The sequence below is a fragment of the Anolis carolinensis genome, chromosome 6 (genome assembly GCF_035594765.1).
Source record: "Anolis carolinensis isolate JA03-04 chromosome 6, rAnoCar3.1.pri, whole genome shotgun sequence".
NCBI lineage: Eukaryota > Metazoa > Chordata > Lepidosauria > Squamata > Dactyloidae > Anolis > Anolis carolinensis.
The window spans coordinates 88,832,155-88,855,347 of NC_085846.1; the positions used below are offsets into that span (position 1 = coordinate 88,832,155).

The following is a 23,193-nucleotide window of genomic DNA, read 5'->3' on the forward strand; positions in this document are numbered from 1 at the left end:
AGGAATAATTACTTTCATCCAATTGCTGCCAGTTAGAAGGCTAAGCTCCGCCCACTTGGTCTCCTAGCAACCAACGCACCTCAGGGGACAGGCAGAGTTAGGCCTCACTTAGGCCTCTTCCACACTGCCTATAAAATACAGATTATCTGATTTTAACTGGATTATATGGCAGTGTAGACACAAGGCTCTTCCACACAGCTATATAACCCATTTATAATTTTATATTATCTGCTTTCAACTGGATTATCTTGACTCCACACTGCCGTATAATCCACTTCAGTGTGCATTTTATCCAGTTGTGTAGAAGGGGGCTCATAGAAGGGGGCTTAATGTCAGGGGAAAACCTTTACCCTTTACCTTAACTACCACCAGTTCCTCAATACTTTATTTCCCATACCACCATAATTCGCCACAGCAACGCGTGGCCGGGCACAGCTAGTCCCTTATATAAATTGACAAAAATCAGAGTTTGCTTTCTGACGTTTTGAAGGTATTTTCAAGCTGTGGATGTCTGAATCCATGGATTCAGAACCTGTGGATATGGAGTCTCAACCATAAATGCATAAACTGATTTAAAGTATGATCCTGTGGGCCCCTTTGAAACCCAGTACCAGGTACTATACAACATTAAATAATGCAATCCTAGGAAGCGGCTGGGGGTGGTGATGGTTAAAAAGCAACTTGTAATACTTGTTTTAAAGCACACTAAAATTGAACCTTGTGAACATTTTCCTGCTCCCACAGCAAACTCTGCGCCCGCCCGTTCACTAACCCAGGGAAATCCAGCAGCTAGAGACAAATAGCAACTGCTGATACAGCCTTTCATGGATGAGTGCTTTGGGAGCATGTGATTGACTTTTCTAGGGAAATCACCTTCAGATTCATCAATGCGTATCTTCTATTCAGGAAGCTATGAGAATTTTTCACTGCTCTGGTGAAACCTCTGACTCCATAGTGTGCAAATAAATTAACTGTGGCTGTCTCTCTCTTTCTCTCTCCCTCCCTCCCACCCTCATTCATTCATTTTTTTTTTCTAGAAATTCACATCCTGTACTGCACAGCATGCACAAATTGACTGGCCAAGCCCTAGCGAATGCCTTATATCAATGGCATGTTCAAAACCCGGCATAAATTCAGAGACATGGGACATACATATCTTGAATAAATAATTCCCATTTTATTCCAAAATGCCATTAATTACAACTGAGATCACATTGTTTGGAAACCTACTCTGAGATTATATTATGAGGTTGGATTACTAATCTGCTTCCAGTCCATTCTTTTGATTTAGCAAACAGCATTTTTGTTTGTTTTGTTTGATTCTACGCCTTCTTCTCTACTCCAATGTTTTAAGTGTCATTGCACACCTACTTTGGGATTTTCCCCTCATACAGAAATTGTGCTGTATTTCTATATATAGTTTAGTTCTCATCTCCTAAAGCAGTTCTTCTTTTGTAATATATTTCCACTCTTCCATATTCAAAGTTGTTTTATTTCTTTGTTTTTTCTTCTTCTTTCTCATCTTCTTCTGAGGAGAGGGTTAAATATTTCCACACTTGTATACAGTTTTTGCAACTTGTATTGTAGTACTGTAAATAAACCATTCTGGATGCAACTGTATCTAAGAGTGTAATATATATAAATAGTGATACATTTGTTCTGTGTGTGTATTTGTTTTTACAGTTGTTGCATTCTTTGAGTAGGAGTTAGTGGTGTAGTTTTTGCATTTATCGGAATGCCGCTATCATTAAACACTCACATGTTTCCAAAATGCTTCCTAGTTTGTTCCCATTATTTGCACCTCAGTTCTTTAACACTCTGAGCTATGCCAGTTGGCAACAGGAAACCCAAAGGTTCTGGTTTTATATATGATGGAAGACACGCTGGCTTTGGCAACCCTTTGCCTATTCCTATGGATGATGACCAAGAATGCCACCCTTTTTGCTGGTTTTCACTGCTGTCCTGCTGCTCCTTCTTGGAGTATTTTTTGGTGGAAACATCTACATTTAAGCTTTTTTGCCATGTATTCTTTGCTTCTTTTTTCTTCTTGCTTGGTGTCTGCTTCTGATCTGCCTAAAGTGGAGAAAATGAAAGAAACCTTAACATTCAGAGTGAACCCTGGACATGTACAAATGCCGCCCAATCCTTTCACATTTCATTGGTATGATTACTGTCTGCACATTGCATTCTCTTTACCTCTGCACTCCTGAATGTTTTGACTACTCCCTATAACACATGTTGTAGATGCTGGACTACAACTCCTGTATTCCTCATCATTAGACATCATGACTAGAGATGATGGGAGTTGTGATACAGTAACATCTGGGAGGCTGCAGTTGGTTCTGTTTAGTCAGGATAGTGGAGTTTGAATTTAGATACATGGCTTATAGATATGATGTCTGATTAAAATCTCTTTTAACCTTTCTCCAACCTCAGAGCCACAAGTGATGTTGGGTTGCAATACCCATTATTCCCAGTTCTCTTGGCACATAATCAAAAGTGGTGTAAGTTGTTTTTCAATAACATCTGGGGACCCAAACTGGGTAAATACTAATAGTGTGCATTTGGATAAAAGCTTGTCCCGTTTCGTTTCTGGCTTTCGTTGTGGGGCCTATCCATTTTCGGAAAGCCTCCCAAAATTGGGAGAGTTGTTTTCTATTGTTTGGTTTTGGGGAGAAAGAGAAGAAGCATGCACGCATGAAATTTCAGCTCCACACAAAAGCAGGTTTTCGTGTCGACCTGAGTTTCTTGTGGGAAGGGGGCTTTCTGTTTAGTGCTTCCAAATAAATGGAAGACACGAAAGACACAGAAGAAACAGTAAGAACGAATTTCGTGCACATGTCTAGTAAATACTAAAGAAGACTGACCACTGTATGTATGTGTGTGTGTGTGTGTGTGTATTGGCCCATGGATTCTCCATCCATGCATCAACGGCCCTTTGAAGGCAATCATGTGGCCTTTGATGAAAATGAGTGTGACATCCCTGCCCTACATAGTCTATAGTTTACCTTTACCCACTGCACTTCACAGAAATTGTATTCATTCACTATAGTCACCAATGATCTCTGTCAAATCCAGGAGTCTCTATTCTGTCTCCAAGACATTAGCTCGTGATCTTTGTTTTGTCTGCCTTCCTTCAAGTCTTTCTTTTTTAAAAAAACTCTCTTTATTTACTCCACATTTCTTTCTGTCTAATAACTCATTCATTGGAATTCTTCAAAGATCTGTGCCTGGGTCTGCTGTTCTTTTTTACACACTTCTTGTAGGTAACTTTGTCAAATTCCATTATTTTCAGCACCATCTACAAACTGTTGACAGCCAACACTCCTTGTTGACTCTAGAACTTTTCCTTTCCATCTCTGACTAAATTGGAAGTTTCTGTTGTGATATTTTGTTGGTTTCCTAAATTCAAACATCTTACATTTCCTCCCTACTTTTTTCTCTCTGTATGATCTGTATAGCCAGTTGACAACTTCACTGTTCATCCAACTGATCATTGTTAAATCTTTTTTCTTCATATCCAGTAGCCAGTCTAACTCAACTAATATTTTGTAGTTTTCTAACTACTGAAACAAAGTATGTGTAATAAAACCAACCACATATCTTTCCTGTTTATCTAAGCACTCATTTTCTATGCTGAAGTTTAGACTGACCATTTCTCACGGAAAGAGATTCTCAGTGTTAATCGGTAAAGATAACTGTTCAGTTTAACAACAAAAAAGCCAAGAACAGCAAATTTAACCATATGACATTTCACAGGGTGCTCACAGTTGCAACGTGGAAAGGGATTACATGCATTTAAGAGTCAGAAACACATTAATTCCAAACTGAGAACACTGATCAGGTTGGTTGGTAAGTTGCCCAGAGATTACATTTATGGGAAGCAGGTAAGACTGTTGCAGTGATGAAGAGATGGCTTTATAAGGCACTTTGTGCTCTGACCAGAAGCTAAATCCAGTGTTGCCAACTTCGTTTGGAAAGGAGGACATGATTCATCCATAAGAAAAGACATTTGACAAGTGTTAATAACCATAAGATGGAGGACTGTATACAGCCGACTGTCTACATTCACAGGGGTTAAGAGCACAAGATCGCAATAAAAATGAAAAAAACCATGAATTTAAAAAATGCGTTTTAACCCAAAAAAACACCTTTTAAGAAATTTCTAGGTACTCCAGCATGATGTTATGGTCAACGTCTGCCAGATGTTGAACATAGAGTTCCCATGGAGGAGACAGCGATTCCTAGAGAGATAATTTTTTATCAAATCCATGAATAACCACAAGTCAAACCCAGAAATGTGAAGGACTGATTGTAGTTCCCTCCTAAGTGGAGCACTTTCCCTATGTAGCTCCCTCAGTTGTGAAAAAACAAATGAGTAACCTGAATATTCTCTGTCTCTCTATAGCCCACCAGAAAGGATTCTTTACTGGACATTTTCAAAATTGAATCAGTTTGAAATTGGGTTATGAAATCTACTCAGTGGAAAGTTCTGTTATATTAAAACTTACCTCTTTCTGCCATAGCTTGCTTAATGTTTCTTCAATGCGTTCTAGGAAGGTAGTGTGTGTACCTCGTTCACTTTTGAACCTCTGAAGATGAAATCATTAAAAGAACATGAGAGAACTACTGAGAATCATGCTATAAACTGAAGACTGTCCATAATAGTAGTCATAGGGACCCACATATAGTTATGTATTATAAATGTATTTGATAAAATAAGATGAATGTAGCTAATAAGATTGCCATCATTTTTCCTGTAATTTTCTGTGAATCACTGTAAACCTAGCTTAAGGCAAACACACCCATATATAGTTTCGATCATATTTTATGATATATTATTATGATCATTCACATGTCTAGCAGAATTCTAATCTCACCTATATCAAAATCTAGTTCACAATAAACTTGGTATGATTAACTTTTCAAAACACTTATTCCTGAATATCACCTTCTGTGTCTCAGTGAGAAAGCCTTAGCTTTGGACACAAAAGTCCCCAGTTTTGGGAACCGCTTGGGTGATGGGATCTGTCACACTTTTTTCCTGTGGTGGACAACATGCTCCAAGCAATGACTATGGAAATGATTTGACTAATAATCCATCAGACCTAGAAGGTATCAGATTGTGGAAAGCTGGTATAGACAATAATGCAAACTACCTAGCCTGACATTCATTACAATTTACTATCTACAAGTAAATCTGTTGGCTGAAACCCTGCCCACTCACATGTAATGAGCTCCAATTTGGGCAGCAGGCATAACTACTCACATGGTAGCTGCTGGTGATGACTACTGTGATGTCCTCAATGACTTTGATTTTTGGTATAATCCCATTGGCAAAGCACAAAGCAATCAGAAATAGCTCAGCATGCTATAAAGTTCTATCATCTTTCTCATGATTGAAAGGCATTTCATAGTTTTGTCTACAGTATAAAACCACAACTTCAGAAAAATTTCCACAATTGTTGACAGCATTCACAGTAGTTGATCCCTTGAGTCTACTCTAGTTGGGACCAGCAATTGTACTTAGGCTCGTAGCCCTAGTTATTAATCCTTAACAGACTGTAAAGAGGTAAACATGGTGAGAGAAGAAGATGAATCTAGTGTGCTAGAACAGATTGTGTGTATTTACATATTTATGCAATTCTGTAAAGTAAAATGCAAAAAGGAAATCAGAATTAGACGGTAGTGCATGTGAGAGTTGTGACAGCTTTGTGGTTGGGCGTCTACTTTTTCCTTCTTCAAGTGTAGTTTCTTGTTTTGTAATATCTGTTGTTCCATCACATGAGCACTCATTCAAGTGAGAGAAGTGCTTTGAGCAACAGGAAGTACCTTGCATGATCCTCTGTAGAGTAGATTAATTAATTCATCTTTCTTCATATACATTTTGGACCAAATCATTGAGAAAAATACCAGAAGACAAAGAAAAGAGAAGTAGCAGATTGAAAGCTGCACTAAAAATGTAAACCCCCAGAAGAGAAAAAAGAGGAACAGTGCATATAATCCTTGTTCACGAGACAGAAAATGTGTTTAAACTAATTTCTGTTTCAGAAAATGGATTTTGTGCAGGCATGTGAATACTACTCTACTTCGATTTTGCCTACTATTGTATAATGGATACAAACAATTTTTAAAACACTCACCTTATTAAATAACGTCACACTATTTTGTGATCCACTACAATGTTTTTGTGATCCATTACAACATCTCTTTATAGGAAATAACAGCAGTGGTCCAAAACCCTGCGTGTACATGTGGGCAGCTTTATCAAACACCAAGGAAATACTTAATATTAATGGACACACTACATCACAGGATGATATGAACTTTTATGGTTAAGATTAGATATTTTACTCTGTGTGTATTAAGAGTCATAGTGAAAGAGCACACATAATCTCAGCAATGTTCACAGACAGGCAAGAACATTCTTCCACAATTACCACATTTGTGAACATGTATTTCCACCTCCTATCTTCAGCAAATGGAAAAGTATTCCTTCCTAAAGCTTTGAACTAGTTTTCCTATTGCAAAAGGTGAGGATGATTCAGAAGTAATGTAATTAGCAGGATTGAAGACACCAATCTAATGCAACAAGTAACATTTTCTAGCTATGCAAAAAGGGCATTTTAAGGCATACTTAGGAAACAGATTTTTCAAGTGTTATGCTTTTTCTTTTTAACTTTCAGCTTATTCTCCTACAAAAATGCGAAAGGAACAAGTGCAAAAAGTTACTTTTTCAAGTTGCATTGAATAACAACGAGATCCTTTTCAAATATAATTTTTTTTCCACAAAATACCTTTCCAAGTTGTGTTCTTCGTGCATCATTAAATAGCTCAGAATAATTACAAAGGCACTGAACAATGATTCTGACTTTGTTTCGAGAGTTGTCTCTGCCTTATTGAGGATGATTCATTACTGGAATCAGAAAACTCAAAGTTTCTTCTGATTCCTGGAAGCATTTAGATAGGTAAATCTCATCATGTTTCTCTCAGAATACAACTACGATCATTGCAAAACATGCAATGTTTTGATGCCAGTGTCTTTCAACTGTGCAAAGCATTCACGGAAGTTTTGCTGATGTAAACCAACACAGAGTTCATTGCACCACATTTGTGAAACAGTATGTATTTTCCAAAGCATGCCATTGGCAGTTTCATCTTTACATGCTTCCTTTCCCATCATCTAACTTTCAAATAAAACATTATAAAGACATTTTGCAAATGATGTCTTCTTAGATTAAAGTCAGGAAAGTCCTCCGTTTTGCAGATGCACTAAGTACTTGGGCAATTTGGCAAACTGAAATCCTCATTAAAATCACTCCAGACAAACTCAAAGAAGATGAAAAAAAAGAAAAGAATATGTGTTGTACATACTGTAAAAGAAACTGTTTTGGCCGGCCAAGGTTCTTTTGGTAGAATCAGCCTTGAATCCCACTTGCGTTCCACTGGCTTGTAGGTAATGAATTTTTGTCTTGATCTAGAAGGCAGCTTTTCTGTCAGTGGATGCAATCCATGAACTAAAGGGGTTAAATTTGAAAGAAAAGGACTGTGAAAAAATCCATATTATTGTCAATGGCCAGACAATTTAAAACGGCGGTCCTCAACATTTTAAGCAGCACACTGGTTCATAGTCCCTCAGATTGTTGGGGGACCGGACTATAGTTTTTTTAAAAAAACATGACCAGTTCCTATGGACACTGCACATATCTTGTAGTGAAAAAAAAACCTTGAAAGAACAATACAATATTTAAAATGAAGAACAATTTTAGCCAACATAAACTTACCAGTATTTCAATAAGAAGTGTGGGCCTGCTTTTGACTGATGAAATAGCCAAATTAATTAAAGTTGTTGTTGTTATTGTTGTTGTTGTGTGCTTCCATGTCATGAAAATGAAAATGGAGGACCACATCTGGCCCGTAAGCCTTAGTTTGGGGACCCCTGGTTTAAAAAGTTACGAGTCATGGTTCCTGTATGAACATTCCCCAACTCTTAAGATTTGGCTGGGACAATCCAATGAATCCTCTGTCATCCCATTTTTCATCTACGTTTTTAAACTGTCCCATTTTCTCTCTTCTCTCACCATCTCCATTTGTTCTCAACTTCAGTTGCTGCAAACTGAGTTAAAAGTGCAAAAGTAATTTGCGTTCAGTTAACTCAAGAAGAGAAAGAGGGAAAGTCTTGCCCTTGCTTTGCTACCATCAGATTCTCTGAAGATGGCAGGCACAGATGCAGGCGAAATGTCAGGAGGAAATAATACTAGAACACAGCCCATAAACCACTCAACTCCCCAGTGATTCCAGCCATGCAAGCCATCGACAATACAACTTACCTTGGCTTAAACCCTGCAATTTCAGCTTTAGATTCTGAGGGTCTCTGGCATAACTTGTCACAAACTTTCGTGGACCTATTTCATACTGTAAAGAGGGGAAAGGGAGAGGGAACATATTGATTTGCTGGCCAACACTTTTGACATAGTTTGTTTTGTTTTTTTGCCATCCAGTCACACATTTCTACTGGTCTCAGCACATCTCAGCACAAATGGTAAAGAAAGACAACAATCACTTTTGTTATCTTGCCATGCTTCTAGCTTGTTAGAAATTTGAAATTTTTGTCACAGCATATTTTATTTTATTTGTTTATTTGTTCATTTCAACTGGATGTGGTGGTTATGTGTGTCTATCTATGTCTTCAAGTCGCCTGTTGACCCATTTATTTATTTATTTATTTATATACTGCTTTTCTCACCCCTAGGGGCACCCACAGTGGTTCACAACATAATGCATGGCAAAATTCAATACCTAACACATATAAAACATCACATATCAAATTAGCCACATATAACAATAGATTAGGAGCCTCTGGTGGCAAGGAGCCCCTGGTGATGCAGTGGGTTAAACCGCTGAGCTGCTGAACTTGCTGACTGAAAGGTCGCCGGTTTGAATCCAGGGAGCAGGGTGAGCTCCTGCTGTTAGCCCCAGTTTCTGCCAACCTAGCAGTTTGAAAACATACAGATGTAAGTAGATTAATAGGTACCGCTATGGTGGGAAGGTAACAGTTCTCCATGCAGTCATGCCAGCCACATGGCCTTGGAGGTGTCTACAGACAATGCCGGCTCTTTGGCTTAGGAATGAAGATGAACACCAACCCCCAGAATCGAACACGACTAGACTTAATGTCAGAGGAAAACCTTTATCTTTACCTTTAAAATAGATTAAAACTATTAAAACTATAAAACTATAGATAACCATCACAAACACAACATAAAGCATTTAACTTCCTCCAAAATATAGCCTAAAGGACCGGGTTTGTGTTAGCAGTCCCACGTCCAAGTACAAACCAGGGCTGATTTTTCTTAGCTGGGACCTTTAGGGCTTTTAGTTCCATGGTAGTTATACATCTGTGATTTTTGCTTCCAAGGCGCTTTGGGATTTTCTTCATGGCCAAAAGGCAAAACAGAAATGTCTGACTGTGAGCAAGCAAGCAAATGGACAACATGTTCCCAGAAGAATTTCTTTCCTGCTACATCCAGTTCTTGTTATTAAGCCGCTCAGCTAGCAATGCATACCAGCTTTATAAGCCTCTAAGACCTTCATACACAAAGACACACCACTGCTGGTTAATAATATACAGTCCCTTCCTTGTTTAAGGGTGAAGCCAGTTATCTGATAAAACCAGTACCTCTCTATATAGAACTGCCAATCACATCCTTTCAGTACATTTCAGTACTTGTCTTAATCGGTCCAATTTAAGTGAGAGTAAAGGCTGTTACACAAAGAAGGCTTATAATCCTTGAGTGGTGTTTTCATGGCTAATTATATTACCTAATTTAATCTAATGCTTACATAAATCATAACAATATGTCTAAAGTAGGAAACCATGCAGTTTTAAATTTCAAAAGGACACCAATGGGATTGCCAGTTGTTCCCCTGACAAGGCATTGATTAGACAGATATTTATGTAACCTCAATAAGGTGTATCCCTTGTGTTCCTTAAGACCATGTACTATAGGTAAAGGCTTTCCCCTGACATTAAGTCTAGTCGTGTCCAACTCTTGGGGTTGGTGCTCATCTCTATTTCTAAGCCAAAGAGCCACAGCAGTACCTATTGATCTACTCACATTTGCATGTTTTTTAACTGCTAGATTGGCAGAAGCAGGACATATGTGAATGTATCACAATATAGATGGAAACATGTAATGGATCTCAGCTTGGTTTTGTTCACATTGAACATTCTTAAGCCACCATCAAGCACTGTGATTTAATGAGGAAGAACATGTCCAGCGACCAAAGGCTGCAGCAGTTTACTTTTGCCTGAGGCTACAGAAGAAGGTAAGATTGTTTCCTCCCTTGATAAGTTAATTGAGTAAAACTATTTCACACTTGCAACTCAGTTTTGACTGAATTAAGCTGAGAGCAAAGCAGATAAAAAGTAGGATGACCACACATTATTCTATATTCTGCAGCTGTGGTGGCGCAATGGGTTAAACTTTTGTGCCAGCTGGACTGCTGGCCTGAAGGTTGCCAGTTCGAATCAGCAAGATGGGGTGAGCTCCCGTCTGTCAGCTCTAGCTTGTAAGGATATTAGAGAAGCCTCTCAGCAGGGTGGTAACACTTCCGGTTGTCCCCTGGGCAACATCTCTGTAGACAGCCAATTCTCTCATACCAGAAGTGACTTGCAATATGTTCTCAAGTCGCTTCTGACACAATAAAAAATGTATATTCTCATGCAGAAGTCTAGAAATCTAGTAAAAAAAAACCTCCAAACCCTGGATTGACTTATCCATGGGTCAGTTTAAGTACTATATCTTAGCTCTCTCTTTTTTTTAAAGGAACCATTCCCGTCTTTGAAAAGAGTGGCGCTAAGACCCTCCCAGGATAACCTAAAAGAAGCACCAATTGTTTCTGGCCTTCTTCAATCCCGAGTTGGGGAAATGTCAACAATCTTGGCAGTTCTTTGGTGCCTCCCCTCAAAAGAGAGCCAAGAAAATGTCATGGGAAAGTCAAGGAAGTCAGTGCTTATTCTCTGTTCATCCAGGAGGACCCTCAACTTCTTCACGGATCATATCAAAATCCATAATTTTGGCCCCCAAACCCCTTGACTTATGCATGAGGTCAACTTATTCTCTAATATATATGGCACTTGGGACTACTCCTTCCAAATGGGGGCAGTTGAAGTCTACATTTTTAAGGAATACAAAGCTCTGTACAAAATTCAAAAACAAAACACTCTTGCCATCACAAGAGAAAATTGCTAAGTTTTGGTTCTGCTTTGGAAACAACACCAAATACTTCAGACTATCGACAGCCTAAAATAAATTTGGACAAGGGAAATACAGCATAGTTCGAGGCTGTTTGATAGATCTATATGGATAGATTCCCATATAAGCTTATTTGGCCCCTTCCTGATGTGTATATGGAGTAAGGAATAGACTTCTGCATTTGTATGGAATTAGTTACAGTTTGTTCCATTCGTATGGCCTACACAAATGGGCTTTTCTGTCCAAGGTCTGAAAAAAAAAAACCCCAACTTTTTTTCAGGCCTTGGTGGGCAAAACGCCAGGCCCTGCGAGCTGGGCCTACAAGCATTGAGCGCTCGATGGCTTATAGGCCTGGTTTGCAGGGCCTATTGTCGAGCGTTCGGCGCTCGACTGTAGGTCCTGTGAGCTGGGCCTACCAGACATTGAGCACTTGATGCTTGTAGGCCCAGCAGGCAGGGCCTATGAGCATTGAGTGCCCAGTACTTGGCTGAAGGTCTTGCAAGCCAGGGCCTATAGCCAAACGCCGAAAATCAGCTGACCAAATGGCTGCCATTCCCCTCTGCTATTTGTTTCACTATTTCTTTTGTTCCCATGGGGTTGTACTGAATGGATGAAATGGTACAAAACCATGAAAGAAACAGATGAAACAGGATTCGGGCTCTACTCTAGTAAGGAACCCACTTACTAGTCAATCTTGTGATTGAATGGAAGGAAGCAATGCAATGCAGACAGAATGAATGAATTGGCACAAACTGAAGATTGTGAATCACATTGATAAAAGTAAAAATTCTCTACTCACCAACGAAGCATTAGTGATTCAATACAAATAGTCCTACAGCCAACAATTATATGAATTTCTATAATTTTCTATAATACAAGCCACATAACTACCGGTAGCTTCACCGGTGATTCCCAAACTAGTCCTCCAGGTTTTTTGGACTTCAACTCCAAGAAGCCTCAGCTGCCTTGGCCAATGAGCAGGGAATATGGGAGCTGGAGTCCAAAATACCTGGAAGAGCAGAGAAATTGGGAAATACTGAGCTATCCACAACACTGAATTAACTGCACAAATTTCTTGTCACAAGAGTGCCATCTCCTGGACATAGTTAATTCTGCTTGATATTATTTTTTCATTTATACATATTCAATGAGGACCATGTTATGTAGCACCATTGCCTGAATTGTCCTCTCTTTAGATGTTTGTCTCTCAGTTCACCATTAACATTACCTGTCTATATTCATAGGGTGTGGGATCTTTGTATATGGTGCTCTTATACTTCCCGCTCTTCACAAATGATAACTGGGCTTCATAGGGGCCCACACGTGGAAACCTTGTAATGATTTTTGGCTGCTCCTTCTTCTGTTCCATGACCTGGTCAAACAACCTGGACCTTATACTAATCAGTTCATCCTGTATGGTGCTGGCTCTTGACATCTGCTTCTTCAGTTCTTTCGGCTTTTCAGAGCGTTTCCTCATAAGGTTTGGAGTAATGTATAGTTTATAGCTAAGATCAGGAGGCTTCCTCATCCAGCCTTCTTTTTCAGGAGATTTGGGTTTCCGGGATGTGTGCACTTGATTCCGTGCTAGAGCTAACTCCAGGTTTGTGGTGAATTTTTCCTTTAAATCGAAAGTCCACCTGGATTGGTTCTTGTCATGGATATTAGGAAACATTCTGATTTGTCCCTTTACACCTAAGGAAAGTAAAAGAAAAGCATTGAGTATTACATTTTATTCTTACACATCCATCATCCAGTCAACATCATCATCCTACATTTACTCCAAGTAGCTCAAAGCAACATACATGCTTCTACCCTTCCTTCTTACAACAAGCAGATAGTCCAACCCCTGCCAAGAAGCAGGAAAATCACATTCAAAGCACCCCTGACAGATGGCCATCCAGCCTTTGTTTAAAAGCCTCCAAAGAAGGATCCTCCACCACACTCTGGGGCAGAGAGTTCCACTGCCGGACAGCTCTCACAGTTAGGAAGTTCTTCCTGATGTTCAGGTGGAATCTCCTTTCCTGTAGTTTGAAGCCGTTGTTCCGCGTCCTGGTCTCCAGGGCAGTAGAAAATAAGCTTGCACCCTCCGCCCTATGACTTCCCCTCACATATTTATACATGGCTATCATGTCTTCTCTTAGCCTTCTCTTCTGCAGGCTAAACATGCTCAGCTCTTTAAGCAGCTCCTCATAGGACTTGTTCTCCAGACTCTTGATCATTTTAGTCCCGCTCCTCTGAACACTTTCCAGCTTGCCAACATCTCCCTTCAATTGTGGTGCCCAGAAATGGACACAGTATTCCAGGTGTGGTCTGACCAAGGCAGAATAGAGGGGGAGCATGACTTCCTTGGATCTAGATGCTATACCCCTATTTATGCAGGCCAGAATCCCATTGGCTTTTTTTGCCGCCGCCGCATCACATTGTAGGCTCATGTTTAACTTGTTGTCCACGAGGACTCCAAGATCTTTTTTACACGTACTGCTGTCGAGCCAGGGGTCCCCCATTCTGTATCTTTACATTTCATTCTTTCTGCCTAAGTGGAGTATCCTGCATTTGTCCCTGTTGAACTTCATTTTGTTAGTTTTGTCCCATCTCTCTCATTTGTAAATATCATTTTGAATTCTGCTCCTGTCTTCTGGAGTGTTCGCTATCCCTCCCAATTTGGTGTCATCTGCAAACTTGATGATTGTGCCTTCTAACCCTTCATCTAAGTCATTAATAAAGATGTTGAACAGAACCGGGATCAGGATGGAACCCTGCAGCACTCCACTCGTGACTTCTTTCCAAGATGAAGACGATGCATTGGTGAGCACCCTTTGGGTTCGTTCACTTAACCAATTACATATCCACCTAACTGTAGTTTTGCCTAGCCCACATTTGACTAGTTTGTTTTCCAGAAGGTCATGGGGGACCTTGTTGAAGGCCTTACTGACATCCAGATACACTACATCCTGCATCTACCCAGCTGTAAAAAAAAAAAAAACTACTTACAATTCTCTCCAATCTGAGCACATGTTCCAAAAGTAAAACCATTTTTATTTATACCAGTAAGACTGCAATTGCTGGAAGAAATGAGCTGAAATTTATAAGAGCTGCTACTCACCTGCTCTTAAACCAAATCCTTTTTCAAACTTCTCTTGCTGGGTCACAATCTTTTCTTCACAGTGCTAGGGAAAAGCAGTAAAAATCACAATAATGTTTGTTTTGGAAGATGTGTATTCTTTTTAATTATACAAAGAAGCCTGGTGCTAAGTTTGTTTGGGTTGCTAAGAAACAAGACAATTTTGCCCCTGGATTCCATTCAAAATTCAAAAAACTGTCAAGGAAAGTAGTGCCACTGTATAAGATCAGTGCAAAACCCAGCAACAGGGCCACTTGTTCAACACTTTATTTCACAAGCTAGACATCTGAAAGATACTAGAAGGTAAATATGACCAGAGAAAACAGAATGGTAGAAAAGGAATCATTAGGAGAGACCTGAAACAAATATATCAGCTTTACTATTATTACCATTACATTATATAGACATCCCTTTCTCAGGAAATACTTCTGAAAAATACAAATCCCACAGCCATTTGGCTGAGCCTTGATTTATATACTTGGTGAAATTGTGCAGAAGCGCTGAACATGAAGCTTCAAACAGACATCTCCAGTAAGCATTGTGTGGTGAACTGGAAAGAGGAAGAGAATAGGGAATTGTAGAGAAGAAGTATCCCTGTACTTTTGCCATACAGTATACTGCATTTATAATGAGGAGTTCGAGTAAATTATTAATGAAGTCCTTTCCTTGACTTTCTAAGATTCTCAGCTTGTTTTATCCAGTGTCCCTGTGGTGCAGAGCATTGGATTGAGATGTGATAGTATGATTATTATATGTAGGTGGATAAATCTTGCCAAGAAAACACATGCTTTGAAGACACACATCAAGTAAGACAGAGTAGCACTAATGTTTTGTGATGGCACAGAATCCCAAGTAAATTAACCCATTTGTTGGACTACAGCCAGAAAATCAGAAGATGTTTACTTCTTGGGAGGAGAGCAATGATCAATCTCGATAAAATAGTGAAGAGTAGAGACATCACACTGGCAACCAAAGTCTGCATAGTTAAAGCAATGGTATTCCACGTAGTAACCTATGGATATGAGAGCTGGACCATGGGGAAGGCTGAGTGAAGGAAGATAGACATATTTGAACTGTGGTGTTGGAGGAAAATTCTGAGAGTGCCTTGGACCACAAGAAAATGAAACCAGTCCATCCTCCAGGAAATAATGCCCGGCTGCTCACTGGAGAGAAGGATATTAGAGGTAAGACGAAATGCTTTGGCCACATAAATGAGAAGACAGGAAAGCTTGGAGAAGATAATGATGCTGGGGGGAAAGGACCAAGGGCAAGATGGATGGATGGTATCCTTGAAGTGACTGGCTTGACCTTGAAGGAGCTGCAGGTGATGACGGCCGACAAGGAGCTTTGGCATGAGCTGGTCCATGACGTCATAAAGAATCAGAAGCGACTGAATGAATAAACAACAAAAAGTACTATCCTTTAATGATGCCATTAATGGCTACTACTAATCCAACAAATGCAATTCAGATAATATTTTGCATTTATTGTAAATGGTATATTCCCAGAAGCCTAAATTTACTTGTGCGTGTTGGACGTTTTTCTTTTTCAACTAAATGTGTAACAAATTTGAAAGAAGTAAATGTTGAGATTGTGTCCAGGCTACTACATCGGAGAATATTGTGACCTGAAGAAATAATCCTGATGTCTCATGATTTCTCTGCACTACATTTACACCAAATAATGTGAATTTCTTTCAGTGTATTATTAAAAATGAAAGAAGTCCATAGTACAATAGAGTCTCACTTATCCAACATTCACTTATCAACGTTCTGGATTATCCAACACATTTTTGTAGTCAATGTTTTCAATACATTGTGATATTTTGGTGCTAAATTCGTAAATACAGTAATTACTACATAGCATTACTGCATATTGAACTATTCTTTCTATCAAATGTGTTGTATAACATGATGTTTTGGTGCTTCATTTGTAAGATCATAATCTAACTTGATGTTTAATAGGCTTTTCCTTAATCCCTCCTTATTATCCAACATATTCGCTTATCCAACATTCTGCCAGACCCGTTTATGTTGGATAAGTGAGACTCTACTGTACCTACATCAGCAATGTAAAAATTGTGCTCCTTTGCCACTAGATGGCAGAGTATTACTTTTTATTGCTGTGTGGCTGCACATATTATTTAGAAGTGAAGTTTTGCAAAACAAGTTGGTACTTTTCTAACCTAAGGCACTATTTATTTACACCTGAATTAGAGCAGTTTAAAAAAAAAAAAAAAAAGACCAGGAAGCAATGACATCTGTTCTGGGAAAAGATGAAAACAATAAAAATTTAGAAGTGACAGAATGAAGAAAAACCAAAAGGGACTATCTTAAAGCGCCAGAATGTTTTTTTCATGTTTTTTAATTCAGAAGATGGGTGCAAAACTGAACATGGCAATAATTATTATACCGAGCATCACAGATTGAGTTTTGACACAGGCTCCAATAACAAGATTCTAAACAGTAGATGAGCCTTGAATACAGACTGGGCCTTAAAGGCGGATGAACCCCAGGCTAAATATCACAAGCACATGTGCAATGAAGTCACAAGCAATGTGCTCAATTCATAATTTTAAATACCAATCTGATTTCACAAATGCTGCTTAAAGTACTCAAAATCTTTCTCTTTTTGTATGAGTGATGAGACAAAGAAGAATTGTGTCCTTTTTAAAAATGCAGCTGACAGATTGATGAAAAGTGGATTTACAAATGCATGTTTTCATCTTTCTAAGCTATTTTCCCAATGGAGGGGTTAGCATTGTGATTGTCATTTCCACAGGGCTTTGTTTTGGGCATCAGCAGGTTGGCAGCACCCATGTCTTCGTTGATGGTGTCCATCCATCTTTTCTTTGGTCATCCGCATGATCGTTGTCCTGCAATCACCAATTGTAGTGATGTTTGTGCTACTGATATTAGTTCTCTTCTCATGACATGGCCGTACCACCGTAGTCTTGCTTCCTGCATTTTTTTGCTGATCACTTTTATTCCTAGTCTTTGAGGGTGGTCATCATTTGGCACATTTATATAGGATTAAAAGCTATTTATAAAGGACTGGAGAGGAAAATTATTAGACTATATCCAATGGCCAAGCTGTCCAATGGCATTAAGGAGAAATAATGAAGACTGTTAAAAAATGGAAGCTTGCATTTGAATATTTAGAAAAGAAGCCAAAAGTAGACTTTAAAATAGCAGCAAGAGGAAGTTGTTAATATGAGGGTTACCCAGAAAGTAGATTATGTTTTGGAATTAAAAATGAACAAAGTATAGGAGAAAACATTTACCATATGCAGTTGAAAGCCACACCCAAATACCACTTCTCAACATAGTCGCCATTCAAATCTAGGCACTTATCATAGCGATGAATGAGCTTGGAGACTTCTCCCCCACAAAACTCTGCCGCTTGCATCCTCAACCAGCTGGTCACCCTTCCCCGCAGCTGCGCATCGTCACCAAAACTCTGCGTTGAGAATGCAAGCGGCAGAGTTTTGTGGGGGGAGGGGGGAAAAACAATAGGCATAAGTAGGAGATAAAGGTGGAATTAGCAAGTGTAATGCTATTGAGAATATATAATTTGATGTATATATCAAAACTGTGATGTATTTTGTTGTTATTCTGCCGGTGTTTACAATAAAAACATATTTTAAAAAAACCATATGAAATACTCCATGGGCTCTTTCTTAAACTTTGGAGGGCAAAAGCCAGACCATTTAAGAAATTGAGCAACCTTTGGACATTTTAATCATCTTCCATGAATGGAACTGTCTCAAAACAATGCCATCTTCCTCTCCTCGAATTCTGAATCACCTCATGCCATCATCAGCCATCGCCTCCTCCATTGTTCAAAGACCTGCCAGCCTCTCTTTCAACATTGGACAGAAGGAGAATTTGCATCGAAGGTAGACAGCACTCTCATTGGCCAAGGCGTGTCAAGCTCCCACCTCTCCAGGGAGCCCCTGCCAATCACAGCAAGGCTGCGTCCAGCCAGCGGCGGTGGGAATTTTGAACCTGAAAACTGTATAAAAGTGCATGCTTTGCTATGTTATGTATCCCAGTCTATTTCTGGCGAACTATCATAGGCTGGCATCACTTTAAGAAATTAAATAAAATTATTCGGTGGCTTCTGCTTCAACTTGGTGAGTTATACTCTGGAAATTATTGAATTCTATTCTCACCAGGTCTAACCCACAACTTGGATCTCACTATCCAATGCTGCTCTAAATTGCTCTACAACAGCGTCGCAAATCAGGAAAGTTACTGCTCCTTTTTTGCTTTCTTTCCCAATAGGCTCCTCCAACCTTTCCTGAAGCCGCCTCTAACCTCCGCAGCTGCTTGAGGCAAATGAGAACTTGCTTTCTCAGCAGCACTTTGTGAGGTGAAAGCATTGAAGGAGCCTTGTGCTCTCTTCCAGGACATGATGGGAGTTGAGGTTTCTCTCTCTGTGTGTTTCTCACTTTCTTTCTCAGCCAATCAGAGGCCTGGTTGACTGTTTCCATTCTCCTTCCCTCCTGTGGCGTGCACTTGGAATTCCAATTCCCAGAACCCCCTCTTGTGGGTTTTTTTAAAAAAAATATGGTAAAAACTTTTAAAATTTCCAAAAAATTAATGGCTTGGTCAACATTCTGAAACTTCACCATCTTGCAGAAGTAAATGTGGCCTATAAGTGAGTTGAGTTTCATGTTGATAGACCTAAGGATGACAGAGAAATGAGCCTTTGAATTTTTCCCATTGGCAGCAATGGACCAAATCTTTCTGGCATGAAAACAGAAGCCCCTCTCAAATTTGGGAAGTTCCCTAAAAACGGAACAGGGGCAGCTGAAAGCTGGGCACCGAAAACAGCACAGGTTCTTGCCGAATTGCACACCCCTAACGATGGGTACATCTATACTGTAGAATTAATTCAGTTTAACATAACTTTAACTTGATGCTATAGAATTGTGGGAGTTGAGATTGGGGAGGCACCCTGGCAATTAAACTGGTGTCAAACTGCATTGATTCTACAGTGTAGATGCACCCTTAGAATCCTTGCAGCCCACAACACAGGGGGGGGGGGGGAAACACTTTCAAACTCTATGCCAAAAAAAAGTGCAAATCAATGAATTTGGGGTTACTTTACCTCTTATGAGCAATGGTATTGCTGCTAACATTCTTGTTTGTAATACTGTTGAATTGAACCAATTGTTTGTTTTTTAAGGCTTTTACAGAATAGAGTTCTGACCATTTTTTGTTTTTAAAAAGCTACTGGATGACTGAAACATCCTATACCCAACCATGGCTGAAAAGACCTCCTAATTGTTGTTAATTCTGTATAAAATTACATGCCATTACTTACTATTAGATCAATTATATTCACTTTAGTACACTCTGAATATAATGGATTTGGATGTTCATGAGCTGTAGGTTAATTGGAACCTGCAGTGTATAAAGGGCAGACCGCAGCTTCCTGGATATATTTACAACGCTATCATCCCCTGTGTGTAAATAATTCAGCCTATGCCCTGTAAGCCCAACACTTATTTTCTTTCTGATTTTTTCCTCTACTGATTTATATTACCTGCTAGATTAGATTTCACATGCACAAAATGCTTGACTACACAGACCTCCTCCAGTTCCAAGAGCCCCATACTTAACTCTGGCTGATTGCTCATCTCCTGAGGCTACAGGTTTAGAAGATTTTGTTACAGATAATTAAACAGGATGCATCTGTCTCTTTTTTTTGCTATAAATTCTACACTAATTCCTATAGCTTGCATTCTCAGATTGCATCCGAGTCTGGGTCACTTCATTCATGTTAGCATATTCTATAGATACTACATTTTTTTTGTTATTTATCAATGACAAAAAATGTTTAAAAACTTTTTAAAATGAAAATACGTCAGTGAAAGGTCAACATTAGTTCTTTGTTAGTTTAAAATATTACTAAAACCAAATCAGTTTAAATTTTGACAAAAAGCAAGTTTGCACAGTTTTTCCAGCCTTCAGAAGTATGAATAGGTTTATGACTGAGCCTTTACTCTGGATCTTTAGTTTACTCTGGATCTTTTTGCTCCATACCTATATACTGTAGCTACAACTCTGCCAAAGTCCAGTTGACCCTTAATCATGACAGACTATTCTAATAACCACCATGTCAGACTATACAGAGAAGCCAATGAAATCCACAAGCAAATGGACAATTTCTACAAAAAGGAGGAAACCATGAAAATGAACAAAATCTGGCTACCAGTATTTAAAAAACTCTAAAATCGGGCCAAGGAGAGTTGGCCTGCAGACCAACTCTCATTGGCGGCAGCCACACCCCCGCTGGTTGGTCCTTGGGTGGTGGCCTTGGCCTGGCCATAAAGCTCACAACTGACTTGGGCCATGGGCTCTTCCACGATCCACTTATGACACCACAACTGATAAAGTTTATGTTCCTCTGGACTTTTATCAAACTGATCAGCAACCTACTGCCATCATCAGATAAGACTGCCCCCCTCCCCGCTCTCCCCAAGGACCTCATATCACATTTACCATCCTCCAAGAAGGTCTAGGATGTTTTAGCCTCCCCATTCTGGATTCAATCTGTACCTAAAGAATTTTGTGTCTTGTGGGATGGGGGAGCAGGGAGGGTATAAAAAGAAGGGTTGAAACTCTATAGAGAGGGAGATGGGGGGTGGGAGAGAAGGGGTCTACGTTACTTGCTGCAATAAAATGTTTCATGCTTATGTCTATGTTTGATGTTTTTATAGTTTTAATGGTTTAATTTACAGTTATATGTTTTTGATTTAAATATGTGATATCATTTTATATACTATGTGAGGCATTGAATTTTGCCATTTATTATGTTGTAAACCGCTTTGAGTCCCCCCGGGGGTGAGAAAAGTGGTATAGAAATAAAATAAATTAAAATAAAATAAATAAATAAAGAACAACATCTTGAAAGCAGGGCAATCTCAGACATGAAACAATCAGGGCCAGCTAACACCTCCCAACAAAGGCAGGAATTAGCCAGACCTTGAGCTGCAAGGCCATTAAATGCTAATTAAGGTGATTAATTGCAACATTCACATTTGCCTCCAACAGATAAGAGTTCTTTCTCCTACTTCTCATTTCCTTTTTAATTACTGTTTCTCCTGCCCTGGACCTTCCACAGATATGTAAACCTCCCTGTGCTTAGTTTCCAATATACCCCACACCCTCTGAGGATGCCTGTCATAGATGTGGGCAAAACGTCAGGAGAGAATGCTTCTGGAACATGGCCATACAGCCCAGAAAACTCACAGCAACCCAATGGTAGAAAAGGTACAGAAATGTTTTCTGGATTTTTAAAGCATTATAATATAAAACACAAGAAGGTTTCTGTGCATTAATCAAGCATATGGACAAGATATTAACGGATAATCCAATCCAATAATTGTCTGCCAATTTTTTCTTTGAATAATTAGGAGAGCAGACATCCAGAAGATGTGGCTGATCTGATAAATTTGTAACATTTTGAGAATCCAGAGAACACTGTACTGCCCGCTTGGGACACCAATGTGATTTATAAATGTATTTACAGTAGGCATCCAGGTTGTCTTACAAGTTAAAGTTGTGGATAATTCTCAGTGTTTGGCAGTGCTGCACTCTGGTTTTGACTCATCTGGAATATCAGTTACTTTTCCATATTTTAATTTAAAAAATGTTAAGAAAGCTTGGAAAGGAAGAGCCATCTCATTCCTTCTGATATTTCCCACCATTCTCCTTTTCCCGCGACCCAGACAATAATCTTAACTAGGCAAAATAGCCAAGGATTAGCTGAGCTAAAATGACATGGGCTGAAACTATGTTGAATCCAAACATCACTCAGGCAAGAAAACTGAAAATTTCTTAAATCTTCAACTCAAACTGTGGCCCCTTCCACACAGCTGATTAAAATCCCACCTTATCTGCTTGGAATATACGGCAGTGTGGACTCAAATAACCCAGTTCAAAGAAGATATTCTGGGATTTTCTGTTTTGATATTCTGGGTCATGTGGCTGTGTGGAAGGGACCTAATTTACCATTGATAGTGTGATAGTGGAAGAGATGTGTATTTGGATTAAACTGCATCCATTTTCAAACTCATATTGTGTCTCTCTTTTTCTCTTCTGATGACAAATCTTAGTCAGACGTTCTAGCAGTAGATGATGATTCTTGGCAGATATTTTGAGGCAGCAGATAATTTTTACAAACAGAAGAAAATTGTGCCTAATTCTATCCCTTCCATAACTGTTGCACCTTTGAGTTAGGATCACACTCTTAGATATCGATCAGCCAAAGATTGTTTACCTTCATGTCTGAATACAGTATACAAAAAGGAAAGGAACTGTAACCATACCTATTAGATGAGATGCAGAAAGTCATCCAAACTCAAGGTTAGCGCATGCTAGATTCCTTCCTTCAGCAAGAGAGCCAATGATCTCACAAAGGCCTATTTGTGACGGGAAGTTCTAAAGAACTTCCATGTAGTGCATCAGTGATCTCATGAATACCAATTATATAAAGTAGCAACAGAAAAGACTTTTCAAATAGTTATTTCTCAATTTCTCAATCTGAATTAGAAGGAGGTAGATCGACACATACAGTTAGCCTTTTGTATCCACGGATTCTGCATCTACAGATTCAAACATCAATGACTTGAAAATATGTGTGTGTGTGTGTGTGCTAAACAACTACCCTGTGACTTTAAAACTCTTCCAAGCTCTCTGCACAAGTTTTCCAAGTTTGCGTTTTGGATATTGTGCGACCAGATGGATAAACTGCCATCTCAACATTGCACAGTGAATCCCAGAATATTACGTATGGTAAAAA

At 39.2% G+C, this 23,193-nt stretch overlaps 1 protein-coding gene across 1 annotated transcript; it reads right to left on the reverse strand.

The window, feature by feature from the left end:
* Positions 1 to 1,157: 1,157 nt before the first annotated feature.
* Positions 1,158 to 22,799, reverse strand: LOC100554884 (uncharacterized). The gene is made up of 7 exons (XM_008112596.3): positions 22,721 to 22,799; positions 14,362 to 14,425; positions 12,487 to 12,950; positions 8,331 to 8,415; positions 7,375 to 7,517; positions 4,512 to 4,592; positions 1,158 to 2,073 (listed from the first exon to the last, which is right to left on the reverse strand). The coding sequence occupies exons 3-7, from the start codon at positions 12,928 to 12,930 to the stop codon at positions 1,792 to 1,794; spliced, it is 1,035 nt and encodes a 344-aa protein (XP_008110803.1). The 5' UTR covers positions 12,931 to 12,950; positions 14,362 to 14,425; positions 22,721 to 22,799; the 3' UTR covers positions 1,158 to 1,791.
* Between the last annotated feature and the right edge of the window lie 394 nt (positions 22,800 to 23,193).

Excerpts from the sequence above, each read along its gene's own strand:
- LOC100554884 (XM_008112596.3), bottom strand. The coding sequence starts at position 12,930 with ATGTTTCCTAATATCCATGACAAGAACCAATCCAGGTGGACTTTCGAT. Across the intron at positions 7,518-8,330 it reads ATTGCAGGGTTTAAGCCAAG|TTCATGGATTGCATCCACTG; the intron begins GTAAGTTGTATT and ends TAACCCCTTTAG. Across the intron at positions 4,593-7,374 it reads CCAAAACAGTTTCTTTTACA|AGGTTCAAAAGTGAACGAGG; the intron begins GTATGTACAACA and ends TTTCATCTTCAG.